The sequence below is a fragment of the Monopterus albus genome, unplaced genomic scaffold, assembly GCF_001952655.1.
Source record: "Monopterus albus unplaced genomic scaffold, M_albus_1.0 scaffold78.1, whole genome shotgun sequence".
NCBI lineage: Eukaryota > Metazoa > Chordata > Actinopteri > Synbranchiformes > Synbranchidae > Monopterus > Monopterus albus.
Genome location: NW_018127958.1, coordinates 5837 through 32623, shown reverse-complemented (window position 1 = coordinate 32623; position 26787 = coordinate 5837). Strand labels below are relative to the sequence as shown.

The following is a 26787-nucleotide window of genomic DNA, read 5'->3' as shown; positions in this document are numbered from 1 at the left end:
AGGCGGCGGCCGCTCTGGCAGCAGCCATGCCAGGGGCTGGAGGGGCCAAATCTGAAGCCAGAGGCAACGGCCCTCTGCCTGGAGGAGGAGGGCTCATGGAGGAGATGAGTGCCCTGTTAGCAAGGAGGTAGCGACACATCATATATTACTCTTCGATTCAGTACGTCTCAAAATAGGCACTTGAGTCATATGAATGAATTTCAGATCTTGTTTCATATACTACAGAAAAGTGAAACTTGACACAGTTGCCATACAGTAGATTTAGCAAACCCCAATGTTGGTCGCAATGGATTTTGTTGTGCCACCTGAAGAATAAGTTCATGTACTCATCACTCTCACTATTCCTCAGTATTATGAGATGATATGTAGTAAAATCGTAATTTAAATGCACTTTGTTGCTGACAGAGAAGTATCACTGTAAGATCTAGAGAAATCTAAGGAATTTAGGTTTTAAAAATGTGGAGTTCAGGAGGAATTGTGTGGTCTGTGCTTTATGATATTAACATTAAACATGATGATATGTTTTTAAAAATAGCAACTGTTTTTCAGAAATAATTCTGGACTCTGTCTTACAGGAGAAGAATTGCAGAGAAGGGCTCATCACCTGAACCTGACCAGAGATCAGTAAGTACCATTAGATCCTTCTTGTAAGATGATGTCATGGGGTAGGACTGGATAAGTCTGACTTCTTCCTACTCCATTCAAGCATGTACTAGGTATAAGGAAATTGATATTGGATTAGCATTTGTTGGATATGTGTAAAATTATGTGTGTTGACATATCAACTGTCTTTACATGCTTGAAAGATCAAATCAAAAAAAAAGAAAAAAAGAAAAAAATTGCCCTGAGCAATGATGAAGGTGCTTCTGTGAATCAAAAACGTTACCACAGCATTAACACTTAAGTGGCTGTGAACTACGTGATCCTTAATTTACTGAATTTAGTGGATCAAATGGATCCACAAACTTTTATTTGAAAATAACTCTTCCCTCTACACAGCTTTATTATACAGAATTAGAAAAAATAGGGCCGATGAAGATAATTTCGGACAGATGAGTCACATTATGAGTGGCTTTCCAATAAACTTAAAGCCTATTATAGAAAGAGAATTGATCTAAAGCACCTTCTACAGCGTATAATGAACATGTTAATTCCTGCTATCAGCTCCTTGTCTATACAGATAAAGCCTTCACTTCCCAAATCATTGCTAATATCGACATTTCCATTTCTCACTGCCTAAAACTACAAACCCTGACTATGTTATGGTTTGTGGACTTGCTTCCTGTTTGGTGCTTTTATTTTGGTTAGACTTCCTGTCCTGTGTCACCTCACCTGCCGCAGCTTTACTTCGATCTGCAATCAACACTCACTATCCTCTGCTCTCCTGTGTATATATCCTCCTCCTTTCCCTCAGTCTGGTTGCTGGCTCATTTGTTCTCCATGCCTCATTTCCTCTGCTTCGATGCAGCGGTTCAAGGAAATTTCTGTCGGAGCATTGGTGCCAGAGAGCCATCACTGCTATTGAGAGTGAGATACTTCATAAACAAATTTTAAGTCCTACTCTGAAGTAGGTCTTTTTTAGTCCTAAGGCAGCTTTCAGCACAATTCCTGGGACATATTCAGAAAAGCTTGATAATTATGGGCCCTGGTCTCTGTCAGCCATGTGACTCTCTAACAAGCATCGCTCTCCCTCTGTGTTTTACAAATAAGTGTAGCCTGGTAAATACCTTTTCTTTTTCCTGTTTGGACTTGGTCTCCAGGTCAGCCATCTTGTTGTGAAGTTCTTCCAGTGCATCTTTTTCCTGCTGGAGAGCAGATACCTCAGACTCCTGCTCAGCCTCCACCAGAGCTCGCTCAACCTCCACCTTACATAAACACATCAGTAAGTCAGCCATTTGGAAGCAAGAGATCATTTTAAATTCCTGGTTTATCACTGCTTTTATTAAACCCTGTCAATACCAACACTTAATAATGTGTGCTTTTCACTTCAAACATGTCACTGATATGAAAACAAGTAGAATTTTCCCCTTTTCTTCCTCTTAAAAACAACTTTTATATTTGACGTTACACTAAATTGTTACTACTGATTTCAGTATCATCCTTCTGTCCTCGCTACCTCTCGGGCAGATTCCTCCATTTGGTTGTCCAGCTCTTTGATCTTTTGCTCCAGCTCTTCCATATTGTTCAGCACCTGGATCCTCTCCTCTTCCACACGCCTCACTTCCTCCTCTGAAGGCCTCATGTCCTGTCCACAGCGATGAGCTGCTTCATCTAGAGCCTGGTAACAACATCAGCACAGCTGCAGATTGAACATTTGTTAAGATATAGTTACAACCACTTATTCCCTGCTGGAAATGTTTACATAAAAACATTCAAAATTCTGTTTTGTTGCAGTGGTACTGTCTTTCCTTTAGGCAATGAAAGCTTTTGTCTTTAAAGCAAACAAATGTGGGCAACACCTGTACACACAAACGCCAACTCCCAAATCTGAACAGTAACATTTAGCCTGTTCTAATTTAACAAATTGGCTGGAAATAGTTCTGTAATATTCACAACAAAGTGTAATCACGGCAACTTGTTTCTCACAAACAGACAGTATTGTGTACAAACAAAACTAAATGGTTTTATATCCTCATATGGGGTGGAAACTGCAATGACAAATGTGTAGACTAAATTAGTGCAACTTTGTCCTGTATATATCATGTTAGTCAAATTCTATTTGAATTTTCCAACTGAAAGACCGGCCCATTAAAAAACAATGACATGACCATGTATCATTTCTGTATCTGCACAAAGACGTCTGCTTTCAAGTAAGCATCCAAACAAATGTTATCTCATATACCTCATTGGTCCTCTGTATATGTGGAGAAGGTGAAGGGGAAAATCTCTGCAGACCAGCGGCAGGTAATTCTACCCTGTTATCCCGGTGACCACTTCTGCTCCTCTGCCGTACCTGTAGATCATCATTATAGTAACCATTCTCCGATCCAGGGGAGGTCACGTGTCCATTCCCTGTTTCGATAACAGCCGAAGAGTCCGAAAACACAGATGGTGTGTCATCATCATCATTATTCAGTTGGAGCTTCTCAAGCTCCCGGCTGATCTTTTGAAGATCTGCCACAGCTGAAGTGGCACTTGCAGCCTTGCCACCTCCATCCCTCTCAGACCAGCCCAGCTCTGAGCACAGGGACAAGATGGTCTCTAGCCTCTGCCGCTCCTAAGACAGGCGCACAAATATAGACACACACAAGTTGTATCTTAAATGTCTGTGGAGACTACCACCATGTCAGTCTAATCATTAGACTCTAATGTCACTTAGACATTAGGCATCATAGAAATCAATCTTGTCTGTTAAAAGGTCTCTGTTTAGTCAAAATACAAGCAGTATTATGGTTTCTTACATGTGACTTGCTCCCTGTAGTTCAGCATTTCATTTGCATAAGTCTAGAAAGAATATTTCCTCTCACTAGTTATACCTGGAGCAAGAGTTCCTCTTACCACAGTGCTGCCTGCACAAACACAGCTATATGTGGAGCTATGGAGGCTGCAGTGAATTAAAATAGTAAGTCAAAGTATGTAAGCCACACAGGAAGCATGTGCATGTAATATTAGAGAGGGAAAGAAGGACCCCAGATAAGGTATGGGCAGGGCAGAGGTATGCGTATGTAAGTGAGAGAGAGGGAGTGGGCTAATGAAAGGGCGGACTTCTGTCCATTAGGATCGGAAGTGTGCTCGAGAACAAGCTGGGATTCTAAATATTGCCCCTAAGAAAACAAAACATGCTTTCCAGGGAAAGTCTCAAGACAGTCATGTGTCTGTTTAGAAATACTGAAGATATATCTTATTTGGTTTGGTTTTCATATCCTGCTACTGTTTTCAGGTGAAATAAGAGGTCTTTTCTTACATTAATGGGAAGTTGGGAATCTCACCCATGCCTTGATTTAAGACTATTTATATCTGTCTCTCAATCTTTTTCACCTACTCTGTCTCCTTTTATTCCTCAGGATTACTGTTTGGTGCTCTCATACTAGTAGCAACTGCAACCTGCTTTTCTTTTAATTGTCAATTCCTGAATTCCTATTTATACTACCAAGACAAGCTGCTGTGTGGCTATTTACATATTTGTAGATATGGACTGATGGAATACAATACCTGAAACCAAACATTTTCATATACATCTAGGCTGTATGTTAAATGGCACAGTTGGCAATCTAGTCAACTATTGTTTTTGTGCTTCTCTCCCTATTGTTGCTAGAATAATTTACAAAGTTACTGACAGAGGAAACAAAGCAGTTTCCCTGTACTACCACTAGAGGGCGGACAAAGTTAAGACGAGATGCTTTCCTGAGCTTGAGTCTGTGGGTGTGCTCACAGTGTAATTTGTCACTTTATAGTTTCTGAATAACTGGTAACTAAAAACATTAGAGAAAACCTAAAAAAAAAAACTGTTTAATACAGTCTGAATGCACCTCTTGGTATGTGTAACGGGACTGGTTCACTTTGCAGAATAGGACTGTGTGAGACAGAGAGGGATAGTGACATTATGAGTCCAGTTGTGGTATGCTGAGCATCTCTGTTTTCCCACCTGTTACACTATAACTCCGCTCTCTAATCTGCTTGGTTTGTGGAACCCACATCAGAATGATGTGTTCTGTGGTCCAAACCACACTGGGCGGTTCTCCAGATGACCGATATAATATCACACACATTTGAAGCACAGGGTTAAGAATAGTCTTGTTAGTATGGGCTAGCACCCAGAGGAATCTGTGTGAGTGGTGAACCTGTGTGTATGTGTGTGTTAAGCTCCCTGGGAGAATATGTTTGAGACACCATAGTTAAATTTTGTTGCTACACAAAGTGAAATAAATGCACTATAGTTTTTTTTATATAATAAACAGATTTGATAAGGGATTTGACAAGATTCAAATTCAAGTTGATCCAGAGCTGGATTCACATTCGATAAAATGTCATCAAACCCCATCCTTGGTTTCAGAAGTTACGGTTAGTGTGAACTGAAGCTTCTCTAAAATCATTCATTATTTTTTTTTTTGTCTTTGTATGATTGCATTGAACGCAGAACAGCAGCAATGGTCAACTACAGATGTGTGTATCTTGTTTCAGTAATCTTACCTGTCAATAGTCTGTCTATCTATGAGCTACACTGATCGACACATCACACTACAGAATGCAGTCTTCACCACAGTTTATATCTATACACTGTCAGGTGATCTGAATGACAATGTTGTCATAATGTGAAATGACAGACGCTGAAGGACATGAGACCTGTGTGGTGTTCTTTGAACAAATGCAGACACACGCTCCAACTCACCAGTTTCTCCACCTCCTGCTCACGGAGTCTCTCTTCTTTTTGGCGCTGGTGGTAGTCTGTCAATTCCTCCTTCCCACTCAGTGAGCTGATACTCCCCTTTCTTTCCCTGAAACCCCCTGGTGGAAACACTCCTGCTTTTCCAAATGATTGCCTTCGCTCACCCAACCCCAACCCAGGTTCTAGGCCTGCCTTCCCAAAGGAAGACCTCCTTTCTCCAAGGCCAAGCCCCGTGGCACCAGTGAGCTCTAGGCCTACCCCTTTCCTCTCTCTCTCCTCAAAAGACAGGTCTGTTCCTTGGGAGACTTCACGGCTGTCCAGCCGTTCTGGTTCTGGGGGGCTGGCACTTGTGGAGCTGATAGAGCCCACTGAGCTAGTGGAAGTCAGGCTGAGTTTTTTGGCCACACGAGGAGAAGAGGAGCCCCCCGCTTTGGATGCGATGGTCACATCAGGTGGGGTGCTTGTGGAGGAGCTGGAGGTCGTTGTGGAGGGCAGGTTCTTAGGGGAGGACAGGGAGATAGACAGGACACCTTCTGCCTGAGCTGTGGTCTGGATTTGATTCCTGCAGGCTTGCTGGCTGGAGTTAAAGCTGTGGTTGAATTCGGAGCTGGCATTCTGGCTGTTGTTGCTGTAATGGTCTTTGCTAAATTTGTAATTCCCAGCAATGTCAGATCGCCGTGGGGGCAGCGTTGACAAAGTCAGCCCTCCATTGTTGTCACGAGGAGATGGGGAGGGGCAGAGGCGTGGCAGCGAGTGGCTGTGCCCTCCTCCCATCATCCCATTCATGGAACCTGCTGAATATTTTCTGGTTCGACTGCTGGGCGATGGCTCTTGGTTTCCAAAGCTACGACGTCCAAGACGAGGGCTTGAGGGCATGCTAACTGCACCTCCTGTCGATGCAATGTGGGATGATGAAGAGGATGGCGGAAGAGAGAGGACGAAGCTATCGCCACCAGCAACAGAAGTTGAAGAGCCTCCGCTAGTCCATGTAGAAAGCAAAGGAGAGGAGCCTTGACTGTGCAGCAGACGGCTACCGCCAATACCGAAGTTGTCACGGCTGCGACCAGCTGAGGTGCAGGAGGCTGGGGAAGAGGGATCAGATCGACTTCCAGGGGAAAGAGGGGGAGCAGATTTCAATGACGTGGGCAAACGATCTGAGCCATAAAATCGCCTAGCCTGTTCCTGATAGGCTGTGGAGGATGTGGCTGGACTCAAGATAGGTGTGGTAGGGGGAGACTGAGAAATAGAAGGCAAAAGAACATATTACAATAGCAATAATAGATGAAGAGATGGAAATATCCAGAGAAGCTAAAGGTGAAGTAGATTAATGTTAAAGATTAAATATAGTGCAGTCTTGCCAATTGTATGCTGTTGATCACTTGTAGTAAAATCCATGACAACAGGAGTAAACTCTGGTTTTCCCAGTTCAGGCCAAAACAAACATCCAGGCCAACGATGCAGACGCTGTTAAAGCAAAAGTAGGATCATAAACCCTGTAGTTGAGCTAAATCCCAACTGACCTGCGTCACACTAAAGTAGGTGGGATTAGCATTCCCATTGGCTCTTAGGCTGTTCTCCAGGGCAATCTTTTTGCGCTGTAAGGTGTCCATCAAATCCCGGAGCTCAGAGGCCGATCGCATGCCCCTAGCGCTGCTGGTGCCACCCACCACCGCATGGCTATAGTCACTGCTAAATTTCAGATAGTCTGCAAGGGAGAGAAAGAAAATAAAAACTGTGAGAAATTGCTGATACAAAAATACAGGCTAACATTTATGAGAAAGAAAGGGGGAGTATTAATGGGGACGGGGGGAACAAGGAGGGGAAACTGTGTGAAGAGAAAGCTTAGGGCAAATACAAAACAAAGAAACACTGCATGACTGGGATAAGCAATACAGATGGATACAAAGACGGATGGACATTACATTTTTTCTTGTTAGTTTGTGGGGATAACAAGCTCAATATCTGAAAAAGGATAAGGAAGAAAAAAAATAAACTAATAGTGGCAGAAAACAGAAAGAAGACAAAGTTGCATGTGTACCTCAAAGCTGCAGCCAGTCATAAATGTGGTCTTTGGCAGAACAAACCCAACCCAAACAATCCACAACCAGCAGCAGGTCCCCCAGAATAGCACTCACCACACATGCTGTATGCAAATACACACTCCCACAAACCCATCCATCTGATCCAAGACAAACAGTATAACTCTCAGTAGAGTTCAGTTCCGTAGTATAGGGTTTAGCAAAATAAAAAAAGACCTCAAAATGTTCTAGAATACACTTGATGCTCCACATCCTTCCTAAAGCCTTTAGGAAGGACGAGCTATTACAATGTTCAAGCTTAGACCACCCAGTTTAAAGTAGTTTCAGCAGTGAGGTGGTCTTTTTCCAATCCTCAGTCAGTATTTAACTAGGAAACATATCACCTTAAAACTATGTTCTACATGGTAAAATATTCCTAAATTTAGTACGAGTACATTTGATCTTCTTCTAGTTCACAATCATGCTCGTGACATGTAGCTGGCAGCACTGAGGACCTAAACTGCCACGCATGCACAGATTTAACTGAAATGTGAGCCATTCGAGTACAATAATAACCCAATTTTTGCAGAAGTGAAACCATCAACATGGCTGCTTAAAGAAAGTTATCACCTTTCAGAATAAATGCCCAACAATTCTGGAACATCCTTGCCACTCCTTTGACCAGAAAAACCCACATGAATTTCAATCCGATTGTTCGGACAGTGATCTCATAGCTAGAAATAGGAATCAGATCTAAGACACATGTTTGCCAGTTGCCCAGATTTGATATAAAAAAACTGATTTGGCCCACTTCAACATGTATAATGAATGTAGTGTGGCTCCATTTTTCTGTGTAAAATTCCAAAAGCCCTATCCTAAAAGATTATCCCATCATCAGAAATGTAGGCAAAAACACTAGGTAGCAGAAGACAATGTGAGAAATCTGCCCTTTTTTTTTTTTTATTCATCTGTAGCTCTATGTGGAAAATGAGCTATAACAATGTTCAAGCTTAGACCACCCAGTGTTTAACTGCCATACACACCTACACACACAAATGCTTTCCTCTAAATGGCAAATGTGTACATTTCATGTATACATATTCCAAGACTATACAGGTGTTAAAGAATCTGAGCTTAAGTGATAATGTTCAACTACTACTGCTTTGTTGAGTCATATTGTAAGAGAATACCCAAAAGTGCACATCATAGCTGAATATAAGCCTGTGTGAGAAAATGTCAGACCTTACATGGGCAAGAGAAATGGAGCAGAAAATGAAAGACATAAGGTCTAGAAACACAACACGCATGCAGGGTGTTTGTGTCCATACATGGACTGTTTAACACTGCAGGTCTGGAGAACATCAACTCTCCTCAGTGACTATTCTCTTTTATGCCCTACTACTGTTCACTTTAGGTGTGTGTCACAGTGCAAGTCTTGGCAATCTAGAGCCCTGAGACGGGTAAAGATTTTGTTTTGTCTCTAACAGTTTTTCTAAGTGTGAATATGAATGTGTGTTTCATTTTATGAAAACATCACAGAAACTGGGGGAGACGAGTGCATTCCTTGTGTGTCTAGCAGTTTAAAGACCAAGGAATGTACTGATTATCGCACACGCACCTTAGTCGCGGCACAATCATTCACTAAGAGGTCAGCAGAGTCCAGCTGTATCACCATGGCAACAGAGGAGCACCAGACAAAACATTCCAATATGGTGTAGAAACTCATAATATAATAAAAGCTGATAATATAATATTCCAAAAATGTAATAAAAATAAAAAGTTCATGCTCCAGTATGTAAAGTATTTCATGCATATTTCAATTGCACCACGTGTTTTCAAGTTTAGAGATGCCATTCAAATGCAAAGCGCACATGATAAATGTTTGTTTGTACTGAAAAGACTAAAAGATTGTATTTTAGAGAATCCATAAACAGTTTATAGACTCTGAAGCCAGTGCCATTCAGTATGTGCACACATACATACCTTGACAGTGTGTTGTTTTTGTTTTCATTTTTTTTATGTACTTTACTGCTCCTGAGCCCAAATAGTTAGAAAAACAATCACTTAACAATGCCTCATGCAAGACAGTTCAGGGTGGCAATAATTTAATATTCCATACAAATAGTGTACAGATAAATCATATAAAGTATTTATAATGTTAATTAATGTATTGTTTAGGGCTGCAGTGAGGTTAAGCTAGTTTTAAACTCAATGCAACAGGTTGCACAAAATGTGATAATTTATTCCATTATGTGCAAAAACTTATTACATTTGCGCTCAACATTTTTATTACATTATTGGAACATTATGCAGCGTTACTACATTACAAACTGTTACACTGTGTGTATAAGACTTTTGAGAGGGCTATAACATATACCTGCCCCCAGCCTTGCCTTCCTTCTAACAGGCATACTCAAGACCACCATCCCAATTTCTCACACCTGTCTGGATTTTGTCTACCTGTAACTTTACCCTGATATCGCTGTCAGATGATAGGGAAAAAGATTTCTGTGGGGACAGATGTTCTATCAAAAGAAGAAGGTGATGAAGGACTGACTGTGGAGAAGAACTGAAAAATGTTATGAGAGGATGAAACAGGAGGCAGACAAAGAGACAGTGATATAGTAGAAGACGGAGCACGAGGAGGAACAAAGAAAAAACTACAGGGATCAAGTGCTGCTCAGGGGTCAAGAAAGGGGTTTACCTGTGTTGTAGGCTAAAGCAGACACTGGACTCTTTTGTGGGAGCATACTCTTCATTCTACTTGCCTCCTCAGGATGGTTAAACCTGAAGAAATAGGACTTACCCAGACACAGGGAATAACCTGGAGAAGAAACACATAGACAACAGAACATAAGATTACAGATGCAATGTGTATCTGCTGAGCCAGAAGATACGGACTCTACAATTACAGTAAGTAGAGTGGAGTATAGAGAATAGTGTCGACTCTGCTGAGTCAAAAAAATAAATGTAATCAAGTAAATCTTGGCATCGAATGACAGAAAAGCAATCTTGTAGAACACAAAACAAACTAGACTATGGTGACGTATGTACTACACCATACAGATTATATTGAGAGAGAGACAGTCAAAAGTACAGTTTGGGTCTGGAGTATTTATTGCCAGCCAAATACTTGCACACAACCAGCCATTCCAGACCATAGACCAGACCATAGTGTTTGCTCTGGCCATATATTAGGCTTAGAGGGTAAGGTATTACACAAGATGTTAAGGTCACAACCTTGGTCATACACACAGTCAGCCACAGCTGTCTAAATACTGCAGAAGGAAATGGAGAAACGGACTTCAGTGCTGACCCAGGAGGTTCAGGGAAAGCAGAAAACAAGTAGAGAAATAACAAAAGACAGTGGACAGAAAATCATAACACTGGTCAATAAACAACGCGTTCCCCTCTCTTTTTCTTGTTTGGTCACGCACAAACAATCTCTTGGCTCTCTTCATTCTATCAGCCTCCATCTTTGTGGGTAAATGGTTCATATACACATTAAAGCAAATCCCAACAATGTCTGTTAAAGCCTCAGTAAGCACCTCCTTAATAGCTCTGTCATAGTTACATCAGATTTCTTGGAGCTGAAGTCATACCCAACCACTGAGATGGGAGGGGGATAGTGAGAAGACGAGTGGAAAAAGAGAGTGGAAAAATGTCCAAACCGTTTTGCTTTCCTCATTCTCATCACTATTTTGTCTTTTTCCTTCCTCACTCTATACCTAATGTCCAGTTTCACAAAACTCTCTTCAAAAATATCATGTTTATACCCTAATATGAGATTCTATTTAGTTAAAAGAGGTCATATCTGTATAGACACTTTCTATTTTCTCAGCACAGGGGGACACCTGAATCCAGTGGTGAGGTGGAGCTAACACCACACACACGAAAACAGTGTGAGAAATGTTTAGTCTACACAGTTGGACTGATCTTCTCAAATATATACTCAGGTAAATTTATTTTGTGTGTTTGGACAGAAACTATGAGGAAGTGACATCATGACAAAGATCACAAGATTTGTGACTCTGTGAAGAAGAAACACACACAAACACAAGTCACCATGTCAGCTAGTGTGAGCAAGACCTGATAATATGTTTCTCACTGCCAGACATGACTAATGTTACATCTTTGAAATGTAGGGCATGCTCTGTGTGTCTCGTTACAGTCTCTACCTAATGGCTCATAGTAACTCTCACTATTTTGTATAACAGCAAACACACGCTGTGCACATGCTTGTACAGCTGTCTTTGTATTCACTAGCCCCTTACCATCACAACTAAATACCTAACCTCATCTATAAAAGCGAGTTTTAACCTTCAAACTCTTTCAAGTTGTAAGGACTGATTAAAATCCCCAAAATGATGGCATCGGGAAAAAATGTAATAAAGACGTGTGCACACACATGGAGGCAGTTCTTGTAATAAAATCTAATTTCCCACCCTCTATAACCTCACCATGTGCCACCTTTAAAGTATGGGGTAAAACGTTTTGTCCTGATTTGTTCACGGCCCCACTCTAATTTCCTCTCAACCCCTGAGCTAACAAATAACTAGCTAATCCTTGCCTCCTCCCCAGCCTCAAGACAAACAAATAGTAGCAGTATGTGTGCCTGTGTGACAGCGAGAAACACAGCAACGGAGAAACGCAGAAACAGTGTTTAAAGACGATGATTCAGTCCTTATAATTTCTCTCTCAGACACGCTCACTTCAGTTATCTTGGCTGTAAGGAAATTACCTAACATCTTCCTAAACCCATACTCCTAAAGTTATTGTGTGACACAATTACAAGGGCTCACACAGCATCCTACCACATACAAATAACAAACAAAAACACATACCCCCACACGCCTGTTGTACCAGCTATCTTTGTGAGGACACTGATTGACATAATGAATTCCCTAGCTATCTACCCTAACCACCATAAGTAAATGTGTAACTCCAACCCTAACATAAACCTAATTCTAACCTGGACCCTAAAATCAACTCTTAACCCTCAAACAACCCTTTGACGTTGTAAGGACCTGCCAAAACTTTGTTACTATACTGAAAAGCACTCACAACAATGGTACTGAACTAAAATGGGTTCACACAATGACAGAAAGACATGTAGATTTAATGCCATTCATGTGTTTACTTGGTTACCAGCAAACTGAGTTTACCTCCTTAAAGCATGTGCGCCCCCCCGCACATACACAATCTGTATAAGCACCAACCTTCGGTAGCAGCGAACTCTGACATCAGTCTGTATATACATTTATAGGATAATTTCAAGTTTGCAATCTACAAAGTCAGACCTCAGACTCTTTGAGGACACAGATGTAGGAGCCACATCATGTCTGGAGCCAATTTCCGTCCCCATGTAGATCTGAGAGAAACAAGCTACACTTTCATCACAACATTATAGGAGGGGAAACCCAGAACCGTTAACATAAGTGGAGGAATGGCCAAATGTACACCACTAGATTAGAATGAAAAACAAACCAATTATAAAGACCCCATGTCCAACTCATTTTCCTGCTTACTGGTGAGGTTTGATGTACAAAATAATCACACACAAGCACTGGTGCTGTAAACACTGCATGACATTTAACTAAAGTGGAATTTAGTCACTCATGAAAAGATGCACACAAGCATAGGTCCCAGTGTGTAAACTGGCCTCAAACCACAAATTAACTCTCAAGGCACAAGAGTCAAACAATCTCTTTAAAAAACAGACTGGTTACTCTCCTTGAAGTTGGTTTAGATTAGTTCATTCACTCACTCATACTTCCACCCCCAACTCACTCTCACATGCATAACCTGGCTCTTCACCAGATATCTTCCCTCTGCTCTACCTCAAATCTCATCCACAAAACATCAATCCATTTACACACCCCACTTCTTTCAAGTGAAAGTTGCAAGCCTGGGAACAACCAGAGGTATAAACTACCAACAACTCTATGAGAAAGACAGGTGAACACAAATACCAAATTTCTTGTTTATCAGATTTATAATATAAGATTAAAAACAAACAAAAAAAAACTCAAATGTGCAAAAGGCAGGCAGGAGAAAGCACTGTGAACACAATGCCATCCAGAACAATGGGTTAGGTTTTCAGGTGTCAGGTATCCTGACTACTGGAGTCTGTCTTCACAGCCTCAGGCTGGTTCTCCTTGCCATATGAACTCACGCCAGTCTGTGAACTTGCCAGCACCAATGTGCAGACAATATGTTAAAACCTGTTGGGATGGAACAACTCCAGAATTTCAATGCAAATAAAACTTTCACCGCTCAGTGGGAACTGAATTCAGCAGTAGTAGTGATTCACACCTGCAGTTCTGCTGAGACAAGTCATGTGAAACTGTGCTTTACAGTCTTTTTCTATGGCTACAAAGGAAATTAAATATATCAGTCCCTTAAAATGGTCTACTGATGAATGATAACTAGGAAAACAGTCCCCAACCTGTTCAAAGAGCATGTGATGCTAGTTTGAGCCATAACAGTGGTATGAAGGTGAATCAGCTAAACAAACTCACTGGTGCTATAGTGACCTAAGCATCTAGTAAAAATAAAACAAACAAGTATTTCATTTTGATAAATAGCTAAATGAGTGGATAAGACAGAGGAGACTACGATAAAATGTATCAAAACTGTACCTGAGTAAAAGGTAACGCTACTTTGTTTTGTCAGATAACAGAAATCCGTCACAAACCTTCTGATTCTCATTCAGTAAGCACTTTTCACGTGAGGAAATTCTATTTTCTTCCTTTATTGGTCTGAAAAGTCATATTATAATATCTAAAAACAACTTCTTCTGGAAAGAAATGGAAAAATATGGGATATATAATCTACGCTGCTGCCGGTCTTTGCTGTCGCCTGCCTCCCTCCCCGGCGATGAGACGACTGGAGTGGAAGAGAAAAGTTCACTGATTTACCATCCACGAGTCTGAGCACGAGACTGTACCAACTGTCGGGACGAAGGGGTAGGGGTCCAGGATTTACGAGAACAAATTACTTTAAATGCCACGTCTGAGCACGAGACTGTACCAACTGTCAGGACGAAGGGGTAGGGGTTCAGGATTTACGAGAACAAATGACTTTAAATGCCATCAAGAAGCTCAGCATCGCTATGAAGATGTATATTCAAAATTAAAATACAATAAAAAGTAAAAATCTATGAGCGTAACTAATTATTAGCATGTGCAAGCTAACAGTGGAATACGCCAACACCCCTATCTGTAGTTGGTAGGTTTGAAGTCTATTAAATTGAGGTATTTAGTAGACTGCCCCTCAGCCTTGCTTTGTTCGCCTACCTATTTTTTGTTCATTTTCTTTGAGATACCTCACACTTGTGCAACCACAAACCAGCTGTGCTATAAAGACCGACGTAAAACCTTACAAACGGGGTAGTTCGATTCAATTTAAAACACAGCCAAGTTTGCCCTGCAGGTTAAATCAGGGTGATTTACTCCAACTGTTTCTTGTTTCTTTCAGATGCTTTATTTGCAGCCATTTTCAGTACTCCATGAACCCGCTGACAGCTATTATGTGCAGACTGTACACACACACACAGAGAGACGGAACAGCTGTGTTGTTCAGCAGCTAGAACGACGTGCATGCTGGGAGATTGGGTTTTATACTCAAACTCCACTAAAATGTGAACTGGGGGTTGGGGACTAATCGAAAAATCAATGAAAAATGCAAGGGATGCAACATGCAGAAATAGCTGATCCATCAACTACTTTTATAAACTACAGTACCAATAAATATTAAGAATGCACATAGATAACTATGTGTGTACAATATGTTGTTATAGCTACACGGTGGTTTTTATCATCATCTGATGCAATTCCAGTTAATGCTCCAAAATCCCAAATACAGAACAGATCACTTCCAAAACATAGCTAATCATCTCCAGACTGCCCTACAGTGTGTGTGCCTTTAGACTAACTCAGCCCAGAGTATCTGAGATGAGTGAGTAACCTTTGGAAGATGTTCACTCTCATTCTGCCTCTTGCCATAATCTTCCAGGCCATGCCCTTTGACTTTTCTAAAACTCATTTTATCTTTTTTTCAATCACAATGTCCTGACCTCCTGTAAGTAGATACACCAAGGCAATGTCAATATTAGAATCAACCCAGCACAGCCAGAAGATAAATAGATCTGTCAATGTTTAACTTAAAATCTCCAGGCCACACAGGACACAATGAAAAGGAGAAATGCATAAACAGAAAGGCACAAAGTCAGTATACTGTTTGATAAAATAAGAGAGGGGAAGTTAAAGGAAGGAAAACAGAGTGGGAAGTGTTATGAAAGGCAAAGACAGTGACACTGGGAGAGCTCTGCAATTAAGGAGAAAGGACAGACAAGAGATAAACTGATCAAGATACTGGCAGGCAAAAAAACAGCCAGGCATGTGGCCAGGGGTGGAGAAACAGATAAGAAGAGCGATACATCAGAATTTGGCAAAGTTTGTTGGTGTATTTTGTCACTACTACAACAGATTTTATACTAGGGTATGCCCTGCAGTGGCTGGGAGCTGTGACTCACTGTAGCAGCAAGCTGTTCCAAACCATGGTGAATTAATCAAACCAGGGGTGCACACACATGTGCTACACCAAAACATATACAGAAAAAGACTCATACATCTATCTGCAAATACACATACACACATATTGGTCTTCCTATAACTGTAAGAACACTCACTGGCAAAATGCATTCCCTAACCACTTACCCAAACCATCTAACCACCATCTAAATCCCTAACCCCAACCGTTACCCCCACCTAAACCTAATTCTAACTCTAAAACCAAGTCTGAACCTCAAGTTATAAGGAATGGCCATAATGTCCTTAATATGATGAAATGTCATCATAGTGAGGCTATCCAGTTAAAATATGTCAATACAATGTCTATACACATGCACCCAGCACAACTGTACACCCTGCTGTTTCCATGCAGACGTCAGCACAGTGTTAACCAAATGACTCATACACACACTGAAAAGAATGCACGTTACCCAAACAAAAATCTAACCGCTCTCTCCATCTTTCCCATACATATAGGCATTGTGACATCATGAAAGTACATACACTCTATGCAGTAAAATCAGCTTTGTTCCACCTCTGCGCTCATATTGACCAGTAGGTGGCAATATCTCAAAGCTGTCATTCAGACGAGTGGCAAATTAACTCTGCTGGAGGAATGAACACCACTTTTTCCAAATGAGATCATTTTCATACTCATCAAACCATTCTGTGACCCCTCGTATACTATAGACTAGAGCACTGTCATCCTGGAAGAAGCCGCTCATTTATTTAGGTTTTTCCTTTTATTTGTCAGCTGTCTGTATGTCTGTGCCCTTTCTGAAAGCAGATTGAACTATATTAGGTGTGTAGCTCTTACCCTGTGTGAGTGGTGTAGGCACAGTGACCAGGACTCCATCCAGGCTGCAGAGGTGACCACAGGGGTCCAGGGTTACCACCCCTCCTGTTATATTCACAGTGAGAAGAGAGTCAGGGTTAAGTTCATACTGTTCACCAGTAAAATTGTGCAACTGCAATTCACTATAATATAACTCACTACCATGTAATTTGCCTGTTGAAAGGTGATTCATAATTGTACTACCAAGCTTAACATACACATAAAACCAGGCAATTTCCGTTCTTACAAAAGGCTTTAAGCCTGAAAGCTGAGGGTAATTATAGAAAAGATGCCACAAAGGAATAGCAGTTAAAAGTATAATCAATCACTCAGCTTCTCCATCTCTGTAAAGATTCTTTTTTTAAAACTACCCAATGTTTACTGTGTGTATTGACAGATATCCAGGTGTCCTTGAAACATTGTTTTTCTTGAATAATTAAACTTAAAAGATTATTATCATGCACTATGATAACTGTGCTACGTTAATATGGTAATTAAACAACAAAAGACTCATTTATTACTTACTGAGATGGTATATAGCAAATCAGCCTTTTACATTTTTGACAAAATATGTTCAAATAGTTCAGCTTCACAGATTCAGTAGTTTTGACAAAAGTAAGCTTTTAAAATGATAGATCAAATTAAAATGAAAAGCCTACTTGATTAAAGGAAGAGCCCACCCTTAACAGTGTAAAGATGTAAACATGGCAATTTCAGAGAAAGTGAAGTAACACCAACCTTCACTGATAATGAGACAGTGCTCTGCCTCTATTCCAGGACCCTCAATAGTGATATCTTGAGGAATTGCAGCATCTTCACGGCCTATGCGGGTCACCCCTGAAACATTAATGCATACACATGTGAATTCTGGCAGATTAAAGATGTAAGCATTAAAGAATTATAGACAGGCTTGACATTGTTATTCATCTGCATGTCTCTGCAAAGACAGCACAAGTGAAAATTAAAGTGTTGCCCAAATGCAAGTACTATATGGCTTTTATAGCTATATAGATTTATGGCATGTCATCCATGCTCAAAAGGGGCACTATTATGAAATTTTAACTGGTTATTTGGACACACTGTGGAGAAAAATAGACTCCCAGTTGTCCTAAAATGACTTGCTCACATTGTTGGCATTCCTCACTGAAATGGAAGTGAACACCCATCTGGAAGATGGTGAAAGTGTGTGGTAAGAATGCAATGCAATGAACAATAATAAAGAAAAAGCTAACATGTCAGATTGCTGACTCCGCCATTACAATTAGCTTTTGTAGTGTATTCACCATTTTAATGGCATTTATTCATGTGTTGTGGCTAAAACCACGCTTATATTTATAGAATAAGAAACCAGTTTACAAGTTGTAAGCTGTGCAAACATATAAGCCAGTGTACCATCTTATAGATCTTTACATCTCTTGTGAATGGCTATTGTATGGTCTAATAATCCTACCTCAGGGGTAAAGAGCTTCTATACTCTGTGTGTATTACCTTCTTTCAGTGGCAGCAGGGTAATTGCCACACTCAGCCTTCCACTGCCCAGACTAACCAAATGAGGCGTAGCTGTCTGGACCTTGAGCCCTTTCCCTGTATCAATCAGGTCCAGAGGTGGACACTACAAGCATTAATCAGAGTGGAAAAATCTATTTTAGCACACAATTTATTTAGTCAGTACATGCTTCTCAATGAAAGGGGACTAGACAACCATGAAATCTGACTCTTAAAGCACTTCAGAGAATGATAACTTATTTCATATTAGTCTGGCCCTTTACCTTTAAATAAAGCATTTTGAAATACTGTGTGCGAATTTGTTGAGGAATGACAATGTGATTGTGTGTGTTCTCTCACGTTGGGGACAGCTGGAGACACTTGATCTGACTCTGGTTGCAACATCATCTCCAAGTCCTGCATTACAGATGGAGAAAAATAAATACATTCATGCAAACTGGCCATGGTGAAAGTGGCAGATTATAGACACATTTCTGGACACAAATATCCTATACATCTAAACAAACACATTTTAATATTTTCAGTCACCAACAGTAGCTCAAAACAAATGATAAACAAGTATACTGAATAGATGTTTTCATTAGCGTTTTAATTAGAATTTGTAGTATTATTTGGACCCAAATGCGATCAAGGTGAAAGTTTTAAGATTTTTACATAGATTTGATGAATTAAAAACAAAATGTATACAACACTTTAAAAATGGCTACTTGTTGACCAAAGTACTTTACATAGGCAACATAACAAGCAAAACAAAGAGGAGACACGACAACTCCACTATGATCCAAAGGCCATGGAAAATAAGTTTTAAGCAGTGACTTAAAGACTGGTAGGTCTGATATTAATTAGTAAGCTGTTCCACAGTTTTTGGCCTTTTAGCAAAAGTGAGATCATCCTAGTGCTTGTATCTAGCCTTTGGTAAAACTAAAAGAAACAGATTTGAGGACCTAGGGGCACTAACTGGCTTGTACCACTGGAAAAGTCCACTGAGGTAAGAAGGGGTGGGGTCAAGGCAGGTAAGCAAAGAGGCCATTAAAAAACATGAAACACAAACACAGTTTAAAAAAAATCATGGTTTTCTGGGCTCAAATATTCAAGACAAATTGCCAAAAATATAGCACACCACAAAAGCATAAACTGGACAAAAAACAAACAACCAAAAAAAAAAGTTTGGTTTTGGGGTGTGAACATTGAACAAAAAATACAACAACTGAACTTTCTCTGCAAATACTAGGCCAAATCAACAAAAGGTTCTCACAGTTGGTACACTGGAAAAAGAACAACTAACACAGGGGAACATACAAACCATTAACAGAATATGATTCCAAACATAACTGCTAGCTAATCCGACAGCCATGAAAAGGAGGGGTCCTCAATAGCCGCCATCAGAGATATAATTCAGTAACATGTCAGGAGACATGATAGCAGCAGAAGCATTTCTTGAGAGCAAGCATCCAACAACCAACTGGCAATGAACAGAGACAGGTAAGGAACCGCCAAAGGAAATGAGTCAACAAAATAAAAGTCTGAGACAGGAAGTGCAGTGGATCATGACAGGTTCACTGAGCATTCATTTCTTTTTCAATGAGTAAAACACTTCTCACCACAGCAGTGATGATTTCATATGGGAAACCACCCCAGTCACCAAATTACTTTTTTCTTGAATGTCTTCTGTCCTTTAAATTTCCTTCTCCTCTCTTTTCCTTTCCTCCAGCAGAGGAAACACAAACCAAAGTCAGCTTCCCACCACTTCCTCTAATTCAGCACCAGCTTCCTTCCCTCAGCTCTTTTTGTTATTGCACAAAGATATGAGGTCCCACATTCCACTGACTTTTTTCATCACTGGCACAGACAAAGCAACCACAGCATGTATGATGGTAACATCACAAGTGTTTGGGAGTCCAGATGAAAATGATGGGTCAAAATCAAATTTCGCTTCCAGTATTTGCATTCCTCCCTCCTTGACTCTCTCCTCTCACCTTCTCTCACAAATAACTACTCTTTTCTTTTCTCTATCGTCCTCACTGTGTCTCTGTTGCCCTCTTTCTCCTCCTTTCTCTAGATGAGCTCCAGTCGGGGCAGGTCAAGACAAGTTGTTGGCCTTGCTATGCTCTAGTTAAAGTAAAGCAGGGAGGCTTCTCAAGATTCTCAGATTCCTGAAGTTCTTCTCAATTTCAAATCCAAGCACCAAACCTGATCCTATCAAGGCCTTTTGACTGCTGGGTGGCTTAGGTATTTGTAGGTATGGAGGGGTAAACATTTAACTGTATAAACACACATGATGTAGATGCACAATTATTTCTTAGTATTTAAAACTGTTTTAATCAATATCTTAATACTGAACACTGAAGGGCAAACTTACAAACAATTATCACTGGACTCTGCTGTTCCCCTGAGTGCTACAGAGCAAAACAGGAGAAAGACTGAATGCTGGACTTAGGTGACCAGAAAAAGGAGACCAAATGAATGCTAAAGTTGCTCTGTATATCTTAGATGTGTACAGAAGCCTATGATACATGCAAGCAACTGCTGACATCTTCACAATAACAACTGTAAAAAGCTATAACTACAACTATATTAGGGATGTCTTTGCAGCTTGTTGCAATGTTGACAAGTAAATGAAAAAAAAATCTACTCAATTCTTTGAGTTAAGAAACCTAGTATACACACAAAATTGACAATCATGCATGGAGCAGATAAGTTACTATAGCATTACATAAAACATTATACAGGTCATTTCCAAAGGTAAAAATAGTAATGGTGTGAGTTTTATTTTTACATTTTTGAGATTATGCTATTGCAAATAATTGCCCAACCTAGTCTATACAGATATGTTAGCATAGACAATAACAATGGTATGGTTTATTAAACACATGACGGGATGATAGTATATCATCCTTAACAAACAACATTTCCCAGTATCACACATTTCAGTTTTAGCAACAGAATCCTTATTTAAACAAGTGTTCATTTTTTGGCTGATTTTTGTTTGTTTTGTATTTTTCAGGTATTCTGATCTATATCTCTAACCCCACTCAACCTGACAGGATGTCACATTTCCATTAAAGCTACAGTGGGGTTTGATGGCTAAATATTCTTTAATCTATGTGAAACATTAGCATCACATTTTGCTCTGAGTTGACTTGCAATTTCAGAATCAGAATCAGCTTTACTGGCCAGGTATGGTGAACACCTAAGGAATCTGACTCCAGTACAGTGGCTGTTAATCAGCATGTGCAGTGTGCTCCCATAAGGCAGCAGGGAAACAAGAAAGCAAGAGAACAAGAAAGAGAATGTGCAAACAAGAAAAGCTTTGCAATTTTATTGATGTGTAAGAAATTCAGACAAATCCCCCATGCACAGCGGTAACATACACAGAGGTCACCCATTTGTGGACCAGGGTGTCTGCAGTCACAGGACAAGTTGTGTTTACTTAACGTAAAACACTCAAGAACCCTTGTGCCAGGACATTTTCAGTCATATAAGAAACATATGAGGCAGACTGAGGGAAACAAACTCCACTAGAGCAAATATATCATCAGAAACTGCCTCCTGAAATGGAATGATATGAAACAGCAGGAACGTTTTCATTGGGACTTTTTTTTCTTTTTTGGGAAAGTTGTTGGGGAAGTTGGAAAATATCCTAAACACACAACCCTGCCCCACTTTTAATACAAACTGTAATTCTAAACTGGTCTACACCTGAACTAGCCCTTTAAATATTCGAAGACCAGCTAAGACAACTTTGTAAATACACAATGGTTTCAACCTCACAAGGACACCATAATCTCTCTGATCCCATCTGTAGAACAGCTGAGTCTCCCCAAAATGTTCATCTTACCCTGCATCTGGAGACAGAGACTGAGCCAAAGAGAAGGAAAGAGAAACACATGGAGGAGGATGAGAAAGTGATGGAGAAGTCTCATAAAACCAGAAGGCAAGACTATTTAATTTTCTTCAGCCTCTGCTTTCACCCCTCTATTCCCTTCTTTCTTCTGTATTTTTTCTCCATCTGTTTTGTCTCTGTTCACTTTTGCTCTATTACTTTCTGTTTCTATTTCCTTTAATATGTGAGTACAGCATGTATTGTACAGTATTTTTATCTGACTGACCCCAAAAACTGACACCTTGTATCCTTTACAATGGGAGCAATGTCATATTCTTCACTTCTAAACTCTCCACTTTTCTGTTAGTTGTTGAGTTGAGCAGTGTATCTGGTTTTCTGAAGTTTAACAATTTCGGTCTGTAACTGAATAAATATACCAAATCCACTCATTTCCAGTTTTTGAAATAATGTCACAGGCAGTGCGGGTATCTTAAAGGTGTGACCTGGGTTTTACTATCAAGATAAAATATCAAAGATCAACAACAATATCAAAAAACAGAAAACACAGGGCACCACATGTAGCAGATATGATCACTAAGATCTTTGTGTGTGTGTGGGTGGAGATATTCAGTGATGACCATCTGCTTTTTCAGTGCATGTGTCTGTTTTAAGGATGACACTGGCCTGAGGACAGATGGTGTTTCCATGCAGGCAGCTCCTCAAGATCGGGGCTATGGGCTGAGTTATGAACTCAACCAAGTGATGGAGATGAAGGATGGAATAATGATACAGTATGTGACTGGTAAGCCAGATGACTTTCTACAGAGATAACATAAATGTCTAAAAATAAAATAAATTGCTTTCAGTCCCATCTGTGCTTCTTTTAAAAAAATATTCCCTTTATAAAATGCATTTATTTTATAAACATTTTTCATCTGGTTTTCTCATGCTCTTTACATGTTTCATCTCTTATTTGAGTTTCACCCTTTCTCAGCTTTGCATAGATACACTCCTCTTTCTGTTCTTGCTCCATCCCTCTCACTAACATGTCCTCCCCTCACATTCCACAGATCCCCTCTCCTCCTCCCACCTGACAAAGCCAACATTGTATCACAGATGCTGTTTAATATGGATTCCCTTTCTGAGTGTCCCTCATATGAGGCAACTCAACTGGCTTGTCCTCACTTTCCAAATATTGTATGTCCCCACTCCCAAGGTATAGAACTCAACCACACACAAAACAAACAAAAACAAAGAACCCAAAACCAAACTTAAGCCATACAAGTGCAAGAACGCATAAATCTTTCTATTTTTGTGAGCGCACTTGTCAACATAAAGCATTTCCTAGCCCCTAACCCTGCCCTTAATGATTAACCTAAAGCTATTTCTTATCAGAGCCCTAAAACCAATACACTGTATGCTGTGAAATAATGAAACAATGAAACATCTCACAAACATCTCTTCAAAAGACAAGTCCATTGTTGTTGCAGCTACCTCAAAGTTGGAGGAAATCTAACTTGAATTTCCATAGAGGGTGTGTGCAGCTTTGGAAAAGCCCAGATTATCGTAACAGCCATATGAAGAGGATCAAATGATGTTTGTGTTTCCAGCAGGCCGGATATGACAGGGAAATGAGGTGAGACAGTGAAGTGGTACAGGAACATATAACCCACGTTTATAGCTCACATGGTGAAATGAACTGTGACTGCTGGATCGTCAGAAAAATAGACTTTTAGAAAACAAGAGAAGCAAACTGAGTGTGGGGGAAAACTAGGAGACAAAAGAAAAAGAAAAAACAGATTTAAGATTCTAGAGATGAAGGAATAAAAGACTAGCGGTGGACTAAAATGTGCTTTCTCAAGTTGCACATCTGGCCTCCAAACAAAATGTGATTCTATACTGCACTAATGGCAGTCCAAGCTTTTACCATCATAAAATCCCAGTTAGTACATAAAAATCTGTCGTGTGTTTTTAGCTATTTGAATACAACTGCTGCAGTTCGCCCTCAAGAGCCTTCTTCTTTTGCCATTTCCATCTGACCTTATAAACACATTAACAGTATATATTGCAGACAGAATGCTGAATTGTATATTTGGCCAATACAGTAAAAAACTCTAATTTACTTCTGCACAGCTGAGAATATAGATTCAGGACATTCTCACTATGAGGCATGAGTCTAGTAGCTGATTACAGTATTAGTAAAGTATGTTGAACCCTCACATTGGAGCAGGTGAATTCTCCTCGTTTCCACATTATGGCCAGAGCCAAGTTGACAAGTATAATCGTTTTAGCTACAGATTAACATTATGGTGCAATAATGATTTTACAAAATCACATGTTTTGATTTAATCTTACACCCTCTGTAAACAGGTTTTTACATTTCATATTTTCATATTTTAAAGATCACTGAAAAGTCACAAATCAGATTGGCACACTGTCTGAAAAACAAATTCCAGAGAGGCTAAATATCCTTTCCAAAGCCTTTATTGTCCACTCATCACATTAAAAACTGAGAATAAATATTTATCAGTGTCTTAAACAACACGCTGTTTCCCCGTCTTTTTTGTATATCCCAACCATGGTCACCAGACCGAACCATTTCATCACATGATCAAATTCATGTCTACATTGTTGGAGCTGTAGACATGCATTTAATCACTTTGTTTTTTATCCTCTCTGGAATTTTGGAAAGTGTGTCAATTTGATTTGTGACTTTTCAGTGAACTTTGTTTTGGGACTACACTAATTGAGAAAAAGGGCAGAACAAAGGTGCAACAGTATGGCTACTGAGGCTATGTTCCTATTCTAAAAACAGCAAAGATACAGATGTGTTGTTACTGTATCTGGGTAAAGTAATGTGATTGGACCCACCGAAGACAAATCCACAACATAATAAGATACTTTCTAAGGCCATAATATGCAGCATGCAGCTTGTTTCTACATAACCAACCAGAACCAATGCCACAAGTGCACCATCGTACCTATTATTTTCTCACAGGGAAATTAAAGTTAATAGAGTATATCCGCTGAATTTCAATAAACAGGACCTGATTTAGTGCCACACTTCTATATGTACGCACACACACCCACCTACCCACACACACACAGTCATGTCACTGACTTACATTCATTTCCTGGAGACTAAGCCTAAACCTAATACCTATCCATAACTACTACTCGTCTAAACCCCAACTTTATTAAACCAAGTTGTCACTCAAACATTTAATAATTTACATTTTAGGGATCTGCTTTATGTCCTCATAAGGATGTTGAGCCCCCTCAGTGTGACAGTTTAAACAAATTTACAGTCTGATCCCACAACTTACAATAAGAAACACAGCCTTTACCTTAACCTTTCCCCAACACTAAGCTTATACCAAGCTGTCACCCTAAAATTCACGGAGCCACACAAGAAGGTCAAGTCCCCCCAGTATGAAAAAGTGCATAGGATTTAGGCCCCACATTGTGAGTAATATCTTAGCAGACACACACACACACACACACACACACACACTTCATCCATAACCATACTCATGAAATATTAAAGATCTGGGGGTGAGAGGACAGAATGCCTGATGGTCTGTTTTCTTCAAAGTGTTGGTTGATTCCAAGTTAGCAGAAGAGTCAGTATTACACTCCTCTGAAGCTGCAGGCCTTAAGGAACAAGGACAAAGTTGTCCCCTGAGTCAGTAATTTAAGTGTTCCAGGTTGTGCAAAGGATTGATCTGATAATATCAGACCAGTTTGTTTGGGTCAAAATGTGACATAAGGATCCTGCATATGCATCAAAATAAGCCAAAACACTGCTCTGATTGGTTCTCTTACAGACCATGGCATTATCATTCTAACTGTTGTCAATCATATAATAAAAAATATTATTATTATAATATCTAGGTCATGTATAGGTCATCAACAGTCACGTATCTGTATGTTTATCTTTAGGGCAATCACTCCACTATGATATGCCTTTAATGGAGATACATTTAATCAGTAGCCTAACCTACAAAGAAAGTCCGTAAAGTTGGATGACATTTAGTCTTTTGCTAAACAGCTCACTTAAGAAGCAGTACAACTAATCCCCAGAGCTGCATGTTAAACATTAGTGGCCATTGAAACAGCATATAAGAGTTTAAAACTTTATAATGTGGCAACACAAAAAGATTAATTCTCCTATAAGCAGGCTTACCGTCACTGAAGCGGGGCTGGCCACTTTTGTCATAGTACAGAAAGGATGTAATTATGCAGCTGCTCCAATATCCAGAATTGTGTCGTCTATCAAAACTCCTGAGGATACTCTGTCACGTTTCCCTTTTATGATTACTTAGCTCCTTGTTGTCTCCGTCAGTCCCCTTCTTGACAGATGCATTAGCTGTAAACTTCTAGGAAAAGACTCCCTTGTCACACTCGCATACGAACACACACACCAAACAAACGTAAAAAGCCGGCAGCCTCAGCCTATTGCAACGGGGAGAGGAATGTGACAACAGCTGGAAATAGAGCTGGGGAGGGAGCAAGGGGAGGGAGTCTTGCTCGCTCTCTCACTCTCGCTCTCTCACACATACACACACGCAAACACACAGAGCGTAATGTACAGGTGTTGACAGACCACCTACACTTGACCTTTCATTCTCACTGGTTCACAGAGAGAACGAAGGGGAGTCCAAGGAAGAGAGGGAGAAAAAGAGAGCATTCTTTCAGGCCCAGTT

The 26787-nt window shown here is 40.1% G+C and overlaps 1 protein-coding gene across 1 annotated transcript in view; it reads right to left on the bottom strand.

Annotated features, from left to right (window-relative positions):
* phldb2b (pleckstrin homology-like domain, family B, member 2b) overlaps window positions 1-26540 on the bottom strand; it is a 42724-nt gene extending 16184 nt beyond the window's left edge. Inside the window, 11 exon segments of the mRNA XM_020606476.1 lie at window positions 1728-1865; window positions 2117-2278; window positions 2843-3217; window positions 5330-6562; window positions 6847-7031; window positions 10049-10168; window positions 16735-16818; window positions 17491-17589; window positions 18241-18364; window positions 18598-18654; window positions 26268-26540. Coding sequence (XP_020462132.1) covers window positions 1728-1865; window positions 2117-2278; window positions 2843-3217; window positions 5330-6562; window positions 6847-7031; window positions 10049-10168; window positions 16735-16818; window positions 17491-17589; window positions 18241-18364; window positions 18598-18654; window positions 26268-26300 — 2610 coding nt within the window. The 5' untranslated portion in view covers window positions 26301-26540.
* Between the last annotated feature and the right edge of the window lie 247 nt (window positions 26541-26787).